General features: G+C 34.8%; 1 protein-coding gene across 1 annotated transcript; it reads left to right on the top strand.

Moving 5' to 3' along the window:
• Window positions 1–1442: 1442 nt before the first annotated feature.
• On the top strand, window positions 1443–12414 carry LOC105666271. The gene is made up of 2 exons (XM_048409955.1): window positions 1443–1730; window positions 9810–12414. Exons 1-2 carry the CDS (start codon window positions 1443–1445, stop codon window positions 12204–12206), a joined length of 2685 nt encoding a protein of 894 aa, XP_048265912.1. The 3' UTR covers window positions 12207–12414.
• Window positions 12415–12783: the final 369 nt, after the last annotated feature.

Here is a 12783-nt window from a genome sequence, read left to right as displayed (position 1 = left end):
ATGTAAAAGAGGAATGCCAGAGGTTATGAGATAGAAAATGAATTAAAAGTATTTTCAATCATTCGATTATTGTACATATAAAATATTATGATTCGACTTAATTATATTTAATTATATAATTGTATAATTATATAATTATAATTATATAAATTGTCATAATTGAACCTTCCAATAATTGATAATGATTCAGAAAGAAATTAAAAATAACATTCGTCTAAATAATAATAAAAGTTTGTATTTAAAAATTATAACTACACACTGACGTTGTCATTAATTATAAATTAAAATGAGAAAATTAAATAAAAGATGAGAATGAAGCTTTAATAGTAACAGTACATGTAAAATTGGAGAAAATAAAATTCCTACCAGCAGAAGATAAAGGGCTTGGTGTCTTCACTTCTTTCACTTCTATGTTCTCCAGTATCCTGTCGTCGTTATCTAACATATCGGATCCGTTAAGAACATTCTGCCGATTTTCCATACACGGAGTATTAAAACAGGTTAGCAGAATATTTAAATTACTCTGTGCGCGACACAAAAAAACATAAGAAGTCATTCTGGTTAACGAAACAACTAAATCATGGACACCTCTATTTGAATGTAGTATTTTAATTGATATTACAAAATTCTATTTCTTTTAAATCTTTCTATTAGTCAGGTGTTTTTAATTATAATATTATGAAACAATAGTCCTTAATAAGTGTAAATATTTGAATTCCTTCAACCTCATTTTTATTCTATAACATTTTTTTATAATTACATATATATAATTAGATAGTTCGTGTATGATGATACGAAATTCCATAAAATACGAAATCCATAATTTATTTTATACCTTGTTTAATTTCCTGATCAAATGTTGTTCTTCTTCGAAATATTTAATAATAATTAAATATCAATCGTACTAGTTGAATATATGTATTTTTTTAAGTGGCGTCTGTGATAAAATCATATTTGATATCTGGAATGTGTTATAATAACGAATTCCAAAAGGTAGCGCCACGTATGCAACAAATTTTATCAATTTTAACAGATATTATATTTACCTACTGATAATAAAAGATCTGCAATAGACCATTTAAAAGAGTTATAGAATCGTTCTATGAAGTTTTCAAAACCAGGATAACAATTCATTTATGAACACACTCGAAAACACTTGACGATGGATATAATTAATCTGCTCGCAAAAATGTCAGCGAAAAAATGCAATTAAAATAAATAATAATTATTTCATTTAAAATTTGAAGTGACACACTTAAAATCAAGTAGCTCATGAAGAACAAAATTCTGTGAAATTCTAGCGTGAAATTTCAAATCGAGCAATGTGAATTCTTCAAACACAATATACACATCTAACAGTTTTTAGGCAATACAGTTGTCATTTATGTATTTTGAACATGAATTCCTTCGCGGACAGCCCATTATTCTTTTTTATGGATAACATGTCACCTATAATTTCTGTTAAAGCTTCCAAAGATATACGAAGAATTGTTGAATTATCGGATACAGGTTGTGATGCCAGATTACCAGTATCTAAAATTGCACGACATATCAATCAATCTCATTCCCCAAAATTGACCAAGATAAAACAGCACGGAAATTGGGAATCGTATTGCCCAGAAAAGATCGAAAATAAATCTTACGGAGAAAGATTTCGCGTACAAAATGAATCTGACGCAATGGATACTGAAGAATGTTTCTTTCTTCTTAAAGAAGATGGAACTAATCAGGTACATTTTACTTAAATCAATTATGAGTATCTACAGTTATTCAAGGCTTAAACGTTTTTTTTTTTTTATTTATTTATTTATTGAAATTCACAATTTGTCCAATTTGGACATTTGGTGGAATTTTTTAACAGTTTTTTTAACAGAATTTTTTTAACAGAATTTTTTAACAGTTAAATTAGCATGTTGGTGGCTACCCCCAGCGGGGTACCATCCTTGTGTTTGCTAGGTTATGTCCTTTATAAGGTCTGCTGGGTGCTTCCTTTTTAGTCTTCTGTCCATATTTATGAATTTGTATGTTTCCGCAGCTAGCCGGTTTATGTGTGTTGCTATTCTTAATTTGTATTTCTCGGAGTATCTGCTGATTTCTTCCTTGACCGTTGGCATTCCCAGGTCCCTTCGTATATCTTCGTTTCTGACGTACCAAAGTCCGTTTACTATTGTTCTGAGGATTTTAGCCTGCATTACCTCTATATTGTTTATATGGCTCATTGCTGCCGTCCCCCATAGTGGTATTCCGTACGTCCAGATTGGTTTTATGATCGTTTTATATACTATTACTTTATTTTCTGTGCTTAATTTGGATTTTCGGCTTGTTAGCCAATGCATTTGTCTCCTTGTTTTCTGTATTTTTTCTACTATTGATTTGATGTGTAGTTTCCAGGTGAGTTTTTGATCTAAGTGGAGTCCTAGGAATTTGACATGCTTTGTTTGCGTTATATGCGTGCCGTTCAATAGGATGTTTGGTGGTATCTTCTTCCGTAGCGTGAATGTAATATGGTTGCATTTATTGGGGTTTGCTTTTATTTGTTTTTCTTGTAGCCAATTTCCTATTTTTACGATATGTTCTTGTAGTATTTTGACTGCCGTTTCTGGGTTAGTATGCCTGACTAGTATAGCTGTGTCGTCCGCGAATGTCAATACTGTGCTGTTGGTAGTTGTTGGTATGTTCGCCGTGTATAATGTGTATAGTATTGGGCCTAGGACGCTTCCTTGTGGTACCCCGGCCTTGATTTTTTTTTTTTTATTTATTTATTTATTAAAATTCACAATTTGTCCAATTTGGACATTTGGTGGAATTTTTTAGCGGTTAAATTAGCATGTTGGTGGCTACCCCCAGCGGGGCACCATCCTCGTGTTTCTTAGGTTATGTCCTTTATAAGGTCTGCTGGGTGCTTCCTTTTTAGTCTTCTGTCCATATTTATGATTTTGTATGTTTCCGCAGCTAGCCGGTTTATGTGTGTTGCTATTCTTAATTTGTATTTCTCGAAGTATCTGCTGATTTCTTCCTTGACCGTTGGCATTCACAGGTCCCTTCGTATATCTTCGTTTCTGACGTACCAAAGTCCGTTTACTATTGTTCTGAGGATTTTAGCCTGTATTACCTCTATATTGTTTATATGGCTCATTGCTGCCGTCCCCCATAGTGGTATTCCGTACGTCCAGATTGGTTTTATGATCGTTTTATATACTATTACTTTATTTTCTGTGCTTAATTTGGATTTTCGGCTTGTTAGCCAATGCATTTGTCTCCTTGTTTTCTGTATTTTTTCTACTATTGATTTGATGTGTAGTTTCCAGGTGAGTTTTTGATCTAAGTGGAGTCCTAGGAATTTGACATGCTTTGTTTGCGTTATATGCGTGCCGTTCAATAGGATGTTTGGTGGTATCTTCTTCCGTAGCGTGAATGTAATATGGTTGCATTTATTGGGGTTTGCTTTTATTTGTTTTTCTTGTAGCCAATTTTCTATTTTTACGATATGTTCTTGTAGTATTTTGAGTGCCGTTTCTGGGTTAGTATGCCTGACTAGTATAGCTGTGCCGTCCGCGAATGTCAATACTGTGCTGTTGGTAGTTGTTGGTATGTTCGCCGTGTATAATGTGTATAGTATTGGGTCTAGGACGCTTCCTTGTGGTACCCCGGCCTTGATTTTTTTTTTTTTTTTTATTTATTTATTAAAATTCACAATTTGTCCAATTTGGACATTTGGTGGAATTTTTGGGCGGTTAAATTAGCATGTTGGTGGCTACCCCCAGCGGGGTACCATCCTCGTGTTTCTTAGGTTATGTCCTTTATAAGGTCTGCTGGGTGCTTCCTTTTTAGTCTTCTGTCCATATTTATGATTTTGTATGTTTCCGCAGCTAGCCGGTTTATGTGTGTTGCTATTCTTAATTTGTATTTCTCGGAGTATCTGCTGATTTCTTCCTTGACCGTTGGCATTCCCAGGTCCCTTCGTATATCTGCGTTTCTGACGTACCAAAGTCCGTTTACTATTGTTCTGAGGATTTTAGCCTGTATTACCTCTATTTTGTTTATATGGCTCATTGCTGCCGTCCCCCATAGTGGTATTCCGTACGTCCAGATTTGTTTTATGATCGTTTTATATACTATTACTTTATTTTCTGTGCTTAATTTGGATTTTCGGCTTGTTAGCCAATGCATTTGTCTCCTTGTTTTCTGTATTTTTTCTACTATTGATTTGATGTGTAGTTTCCAGGTGAGTTTTTGATCTAAGTGGAGTCCTAGGTATTTGACATGCTTTGTTTGCGTTATATGCGTGCCGTTCAATAGGATGTTTGGTGGTATCTTTTTCCGTAGCGTGAATGTAATATGGTTGCATTTATTGGGGTTTGCTTTTATTTGTTTTTCTTGTAGCCAATTTTCTATTTTTACGATATGTTCTTGTAGTATTTTGACTGCCGTTTCTGGGTTAGTATGCCTGACTAGTATAGCTGTGTCGTCCGCGAATGTCAATACTGTGCTGTTGGTAGTTGTTGGTATGTTCGCCGTGTATAATGTGTATAGTATTGGGCCTAGAACGCTTCCTTGTGGTACCCCGGCCTTGATTTTTTTTTTTTTTTTTTTATTTATTTATTAAAATTCACAATTTGTCCAATTTGGACATTTGGTGGAATTTTTTAGCGGTTAAATTAGCATGTTGGTGGCTACCCCCAGCGGGGTACCATCCTCGTGTTTCTTAGGTTATGTCCTTTATAAGGGCTGCTGGGTGCTTCCGTTTTAGTCTTCTGTCCATATTTATGATTTTGTACGTTTCCGCAGCTAGCCGGTTTATGTGTGTTGCTATTCTTAATTTGTATTTCTCGGAGTATCTGCTGATTTCTTCCTTGACCGTTGGCATTCCCAGGTCCCTTCGTATATCTTCGTTTCTGACGTACCAAAGTCCGTTTACTATTGTTCTGAGGATTTTAGCCTGTATTACCCCTATTTTGTTTATATGGCTCATTGCTGCCGTCCCCCATATTGGTATTCCGTACGTCCAGATTGGTTTTATGATCGTTTTATATATTATTACTTTATTTTCTGTGCTTAGTTTGGATTTTCGGCTTGTTAGCCAATGCATTTGTCTCCTTGTTTTCTGTATTTTTTCTACTATTGATTTGATGTGTAGTTTCCAGGTGAGTTTTTGATCTAAGTGGAGTCCTAGGTATTTGACATGCTTTGTTTGCGTTATATGCGTGCCGTTCAATAGGATGTTTGGTGGTATCTTTTTCCGTAGCGTGAATGTAATATGGTTGCATTTATTGGGGTTTGCTTTTATTTGTTTTTCTTGTAGCCAATTTTCTATTTTTACGATATGTTCTTGTAGTATTTTGACTGCCGTTTCTGGGTTAGTATGCCTGACTAGTATAGCTGTGTCGTCCGCGAATGTCAATACTGTGCTGTTGGTAGTTGTTGGTATGTTCGCCGTGTATAATGTGTATAGTATTGGGCCTAGGACGCTTCCTTGTGGTACCCCGGCCTTGATGTCTTTAACTTGAGAATGTGTGTCCTTGATTTTTATTACGAAGGTTCTGCTGCTTAGGTAGGATTTTATTAAGTGGTGTATTTGCTCCGGGAATTGTTTCTTAATTGTTTGTAGTAGACTTTCATGGTTAATTTTATCGAATGCTTTCTCTATGTCTATAAAGAGGGCTGTGCAGTATTCCTTGTTTTCTAGTGCTACTATTATTTCGTTTATAAGCCTGTGCATTTGCTCTATCGTGGAGTGTTTGTTTCTGAAACCAAATTGGTGATCCGGTATTAGTTTTTTTGTCTCTATTATTGGTTTTATGCGGTCGTATATTATCTTTTCCAGTATTTTGGAAAATACTGGAAGCAGTGATATTGGTCTGTAAGATGCAGTTTGGTGCGGGTCTTTGCCTGGTTTATGTAACATTTTGATCTGTGCTAATTTCCATGGTTTGGGGAAGTATTGAATTCTTAGAATTGCATTGAATATTATTGTTATTAGTCTTATTGCTTTTGGCGGAAGGTTTTTCAAGATTTTACCATTGATTAGGTCGATTCCTGGCGCTTTGTTGTTTTTTGTTTTATCAATTATGTTTCTAATTTCTTGTGCCGATGTTTTAGGTATGGTGTATTCCTTGTCGGCTGTGGTGGTAGTGGTTTGTGGATCCTCCTCCGTATGACTTTTGAGGTTGCTGTTGTTGATAATGTGTGGTGTGAATGTGTTGCAGAGGTGGTTGGAGAATTCTTCAGCTTGTTCTTCGTTGCTTCTTGCCCATGTGTTATCTGCTTTTCTGATTGCTGGGACGGGTATTATTGGCTTCCTTATTTTTTTCGTGGCTTTCCATAGTGAATAGTTGGTGTTCTCGTGTGTGGAGAGTGTCCCTATGAACTTTGCGAATTCATTATCGTTGTGCTCCTTTATTTTGTTTTTTATTTCCTTTGCAAGTTTGTTTAAGTGTTTTTTGTTTTCTCGGGTTCTGTATTTTTGCCATTTTGCTTTTGCTTTTCTTTTTTCTTTGATTTTGTCGAGTATTTCTTGCGGGATTGTTATTGTTTGTCTGCTGGTTGGTTCGGGAGTAGTGGTTGTCCTTGCTGCTTCCTGAATAGTTGCTGTCAATGTTGCTACTGCCTGTTCTATGTGTTCAGGAGTTTTTAACGGGATGTTGCAGTTTATTTTGCTTTCTATTATTTCTTTGAAAGTTTGCCATTTGGTGGTTTTATTGCATAGTGTTTCTGGTTTGCTATAGTGAATTGGTTTGTTTCTGTATTCAATTATTATGGGTGTATGATCGGAGCTGAGCTCGAGGTTGGGTGTTATTTTTAGTTTATTTGTGTTTAGTCCCCTTGTAACTGCAAAGTCCAGAAGATCTGGTTTTTTGTTAAGGTCAGTCGGCCAATGTGTCGGTGTTCCTGTGGATAATATATTGAGGTTATTATTTCTAATATATTTTTCCAGTGTTCTACCTCGATGTGTAATGTTTCTTGACCCCCAAAGCGTGTGCTTTGAGTTGTAGTCTCCCGCTGCGATGTATTTGTCCCCTAGGTCCTGGAAGTATTCTTCCCACATTTGTGTTGTTATTTTGTGTCGCGGAGGCACATATACTGCTGACAACTGGAAGTAGTTGCTGCTAGTTTGAACTGTAACAGTGGTTGCTTGTAAATATTCTTTGTTAACTTGGCTGTGTAGATAATGTTTGATATCGTTTCTGACTATCACTGCTGTCCCTCCGTGAGCTTTTCCTGAGGGGTGTTTGGTGTCATATATGGTGTAGTATGGTATTTTCAAGTAGCTTTTTGTAGTGAAGTGTGTTTCTGAGACAAGTAGTATGTCTATATTGTTATTGTATATGAATGTTTTAATTTCGAGGGCCCGTTGTTGCAGGCCGTTTGAGTTCCAGGCTGCTATTTTTAGAGTGTCCGTTTTTATTTTTTGCTTAGCACGTTTGTAATTAGTTGTAGCATGACTGTGATTTGTTGAGTTTGCTGTTTTAGTACTGCGTTTTGTTCGCTTATCATTCTGGTTAGCATTTCGGTGTTCTTTATGGATTGTTTGAGCAGTTCTTTGATTTCTGCAGTGTCATTGTTACTATTGCTGTGGTATTGGTTGTGTGTATGTGTTGATTGGCTGGTTATTTGAGCATAGCTTAGACCACCAATGGTGTTGGTGCTGATAGGTTTGGTGTTTGTAGCTTGCTCTGTACTTGGAATTATTTCAGGATTTGTGCTGTCCTGTTGAGCTTGTGTGTTAGTGATTGTTCTGCTTCGTAGGGGCGGGAACAGTTTACGTTGTAATTGTTTTCTTACTTCACATCCTTTATAGCTGGCTGGGTGGTTTCCGTTACAGTTGTAGCATTTAACCTCCTCAATTTTTCCCGTGGATGGACAGTGTGTCGTGAGATGATTTTTTGCGCATTTAACGCATGCCGGGGTTCTATTACAATAGTTTTTGGTGTGTCCGTATTGTTGGCACCTTATGCATTGTGGGATTTCTTTTTTATATCTGGGTGGCTCAACTTTTACTATTGTGTTTAGTAATTTTTCTATATCGTATATTTCTTTATTGTTGTTTTTAGGTTCTAGTTCAACCAGGAATAGCGGTAATGGTTGTTTGGTATCGTATTTGTTTATGTTATTTATTGACCTTACCTGGTGTCCGATTTTTGCCAGTTCTTCACTTATTTTTCCAGTATTTGTTTTTGGGTGTAGTCCCCTGATTACTGCTTTGTAGCTTTGTCGGTTTTGAGCTGAAAAGTGTGATATGCTGCATTTTTTTCTTTTAGTGATCTTGTAATTTTTCTGAATGTTTCTGGGGTGTTGGTTTGCACCTTCACCTGGTCTATTTTTATTTGTTTGATGATGTAGTTGTCTTTCCCTGCGATGTTATTTAGTAGTTCGATGAGGGGGTCAATTATTTTTGCGTCTACGTATATCGGTGGTGGTTTGGGAGTACGGTTTGTCGGACTTTCCGTTGGGTCCGTTGCTGCCTCTTCTGGCAGTGCGCTGAATGGATTGTGTAGCTTGATATCTTGTAGCCATTGTTTTTTTTCATATGTATCAATTTTCCTCGCGCTTGCGAGCGGGGTTACCTTCCGTTTTTTGCTGGAGGTTGCCACCGTCCAGCTTTCTTCCTGGTGTATTGACATGTTTTGCTCCCCGTCGGATTGTGTTGTTTCCATAATATCATCATTTTTCTCTACATATGTAGAGTCTGTAGCTTTATTTATGAAAAATGTTTCACCGGAGTTAATTATTTTTATTGGTGGAATCTGCATGATTCCACGTTTTGTCTATTTTTGGCGTTAGCTTTGTCCCTTTCTCTTCTCTCTTGCCGCACTTTCACTGGAGCACTGTTTCGCACGTCCGTTTAGGTCGCCTGCCCAGGCGGAACTGCCCCGACCTTGATGTCTTTAACTTGAGAATGTGTGTCCTTGATTTTTATTACGAAGGTTCTGCTGCTTAGGTAGGATTTTATTAATTGGTGTATTTGCTCCGGGAATTGTTTCCTAATTGTTTGTAGTAGACTTTCATGGTTAATTTTATCGAATGCTTTCTCTATTTTGTCTCTATTATTGTTTTTATCCGGCAATATATTATTTTTTCCAGTATTTTGGAAAATACTGGAAGCAGTGATATTGGTCTGTAAGATGCAGTTTGGTACGGGTCTTTGCCTGGTTTATGTAACATTTTGATCTGTGCTAATTTCCATGGTTTGGGGAAGTATTGAATTCTTAGAATTGCATTGAATATTATTGTTATTAGTCTTATTGCTTTTGGCGGGAGGTTTTTCAAGATTTTACCATTGATTAGGTCGATTCCTGGCGCTTTGTTGTTTTTTGTTTTATCAATTATGTTTCTAATTTCTTGTGCTGATGTTTTAGGTATGGTGTATTCCTTGTCGGTTGTGGTAATAGTGACTTAAGGCTTAAACGTAAATCAGAAATTTTAGTTAAATTAAAGAAAAAATTTTTTATAGACATATTTAACTTAATACTTTAGTTTGAAATGTATATTTTACGTTTAATGTTTACAAATTTGTAGAAGACTTTGCTTTCCGAATCTTTATATTTTATTCAATACAATTGCCTAACCTATTTTGTATATTATGGGTGAAACTTATGTCAGAAAATTGAAATTTTTTAAAAATCTTATTTAACTCTAAAGATGTTCTAGGCATTTAATTGGTCTAATTACTATGTTAAATAAAGGAAGGCTTGTTTCTTACCATCCTTCTCTTTATTCTACTTAATTTTTTTTGCTAATAAACAATTGTTTATTTTTGTAATATTATACTAAAAATACACGTTAATCATTTTGAAAACATTTTTCAATAAAATTTTCCCGCTTTCTTCTTTCTTCAATTAATTCTACAGTACTACCGGCAAAACCACTCTCCACATGAAGATTTTATTGAAAACGTAGAATTCAAGAGAAGTCCAGGGCCCAAAGACTTTAGAACCAAATTAAGAGCATCACCCGATAGATTAAGATCAAATTCCTGTGAACCAGATGACGGCTCTTACGAAATCTCAAACACCTTTCGCAATAATCCTAACATAACTCATGAAAATATTCTAAACGATATAAAAAAAGACAATCCTTCTCAATCCTATCCAACGAGACCAAAAAGTGCTGGAGCTAAATTAAAATTCGCTCGTTCCAATTATCCTAACAATAGATTAGATGCTAACCTTATTGATCAACCTATTATCGATAGAGGAATGGTCTCTGTGAAACAAGATTATTCAGATGACTTCATATCCAAAGAAATCCCACGAAATTCACCAAGATACCAGAAACTTCACTGGCAAAGACTGAATATGTCCTCTTGCAACGACACTGAAAGTCATATCGACGAAATATCGCATAGAAATCACAGATTTTCTAGGTACAGTTCAAGGAACGAAAAACCAGTCAGTTCAGCGAATTCAAATAAAATATCAAAAGACTGGATTGAATTGACTCCAGACAGAATTCGGTCCAGAACATGGTCATCACCTATAGATCGACGAAAAAAAACACGATGTTTTTCAAAAAATGTCTATGAAAACTTAGATCAAATTGAAAATAAACAGGATAATAAAATTTCAAATGACGAATATTCTAAATATTCTAGGTTAAGAAATACGAATTCTAATCGTTCCATAGACAAACCAAGACTATTCGTGGATCGTGCAGTGGATAAAGACAGTTTATCTGACTTACGAAATGTTTGTACATCCACTGAACATCTTTCTAGCTCGACTATTTTTGACACGTTGTCGAATCAAGTTGAAAAGAGTAATATTAAAAGTAGTTTCTGGGACTTTATTCCATTGGACGATAAAAATAATGGAAAATGCAAGGAAGTTTCTGAAAATAAGAAAATTGGTTATCCATATCAACAACACGTTCCTTTACACAGTAATACTTATCCAATTCTGAAACATTCAGCGAAGAATAATGACGGTTCAAAATGGAAAAATAGATTTTTGCAAAACGATTCTGTGAATAATCCGTCGCCATTAATAAAACGTCAAAATGCATCAGAAACTACTGATGATAAAAGAAGCTTCTTTGTTTCTTCTTCCCATAATGAACGATTTAACAAACCTTCAGCAAACAGCAAAAAAGTAAAAGAAGAATTAAATCCTAACCTCGAGAAAAGTCGAATTACGATTCCAAATATTTATAAAAATTCTAAAATTGTGGATTCTATAAAGAATCAAGAGGAATATAAATATGAATCTAAGAGTCAGAGTAAAATCGAAAATAAACATACTTGTGGGTGGACAAACAGAGCAAATAAGTATTTGAAGAAACCAGGTAGCGTTTTGAAGAATGAAAATGATAACAAGAAGAAAATAGTGAATGCTAGCGACATCTCCAACGTTACCAACGATCAGAAAGTTAGAACAAATATTATGGAGAGAACAGCGGCATGTTTGAAACGAAAATTAGATAAATCGAAGATTAAGGAATATTCGACGAGCAATCAGCCCTCACCAATAGTGGTAAAGAAGAAAATTCGTTCCGAAGTTTCAGCTTGCTCCAAATTACCGATAAGAATAGGAAATCGTCGAAGATCGAGAAATCCAATGACAAGGGATCAATTTGATTTCAAGTTTGTTTCTAAAGAAGAAAACAAAGAGATAGAGATGAAAGAATTGAAAGAAGATTCGTGTACATTAAGTTCTGTGAGATCTCGAACGAAACCGAAAATAAAACCAAGTGTGAAGTTAGATGAAGCGATTGACTTTATCGACACGGTGAAAAATTTCCAATCAATGGAAAGTGGAGGATCTAATTTAGAAAATAGAAATAAAGTTAAGGATTGTTTGGTAGATAATTTAAAAGCGAAATCGATTTTAATTGAAGATCGCGTTGATAATAATTCAGTTGATAACATAGGTACGAAGGAAAATTCGTCAACTTTGATAGATTCTTCCAAAAATGCGAATCTGGAAATTAATAACATCGTAGATGGAAATAACGAAGAAATGAAAATTTTGAACGTGGAGGAAGATCAACGAAAGAGAAATGTCACGAACCGTGGACGAGAAATGAATCGTAAGAATGGTTTGACGAAGGAAATGGTTGATGGTATTGCGAGAAGTGGTCTTAAAGACAAATGTTGTTTTCATTTGAATGATGAGGAGCGTATTGCATGTAATAATTATTATAATAAGGAACATAAGAATTTGGACTTTTTTCGATCGCGAAAACCTACAGCAATCAAATCACAGTTCTGATATATTGAGATTTAATTATCGAACTTAAAACGTTAACTAGAGGAAATCATGAAATAAAAAATAAAAAAGATAGAATTGAGATAATACGAAGACGTGATAATTACACATCGCAGACTGTAATTGATTCGAAAATTATAATATGTATTTTTTAATTTCACATATAGAACACATTATAGCACAGAGAACACATAGAGAACATATAGAAAAATTGTTATTAATATAAATAAGTTTTTGTTCCAGTTTTACTTTTGGACGTTTCTGAAAAAAGTCTTGAACATACTAGCAAATGTTAAAAATTTATTTAATAAAAATTATATAGGTTTCTGAGTTATTCTAATAAAATTATTCTGAATTTCTTATGTATTTACAACAGTATTTTTAATAAATTCTAGTTTTAACTGGTCTATTTAATTCTGGTCAATCTTAGGCTTCTTGTTAAGTAAGAGGTAAGTATATGTATAACTTTATTAAATAAGTATGACAGTCTTATTCTAGTAAATAATTCGTTTATTAAATTTCCCGCAAATTATATCTGCATTCATATGATATCACTACCCTTCCACAAACATTTTACAAT

Source organism: Bombus terrestris, chromosome 11, assembly GCF_910591885.1.
Source record: "Bombus terrestris chromosome 11, iyBomTerr1.2, whole genome shotgun sequence".
NCBI classification, from domain to species: Eukaryota; Metazoa; Arthropoda; class Insecta; order Hymenoptera; family Apidae; genus Bombus; species Bombus terrestris.
This window is presented reverse-complemented; position numbering and strand designations above follow the sequence as displayed.

What these genes read in the sequence shown, in the direction of transcription:
- LOC105666271 (XM_048409955.1), top strand. Translation starts at nt 1,443, where the DNA reads ATGTCACCTATAATTTCTGTTAAAGCTTCCAAAGATATACGAAGAATT. An exon ending in AAGAAGATGGAACTAATCAG is followed by an intron (nt 1,731 to 9,809) that starts GTACATTTTACT and finishes ATTTTTCAATAA; the next exon opens with AATTTTCCCGCTTTCTTCTT.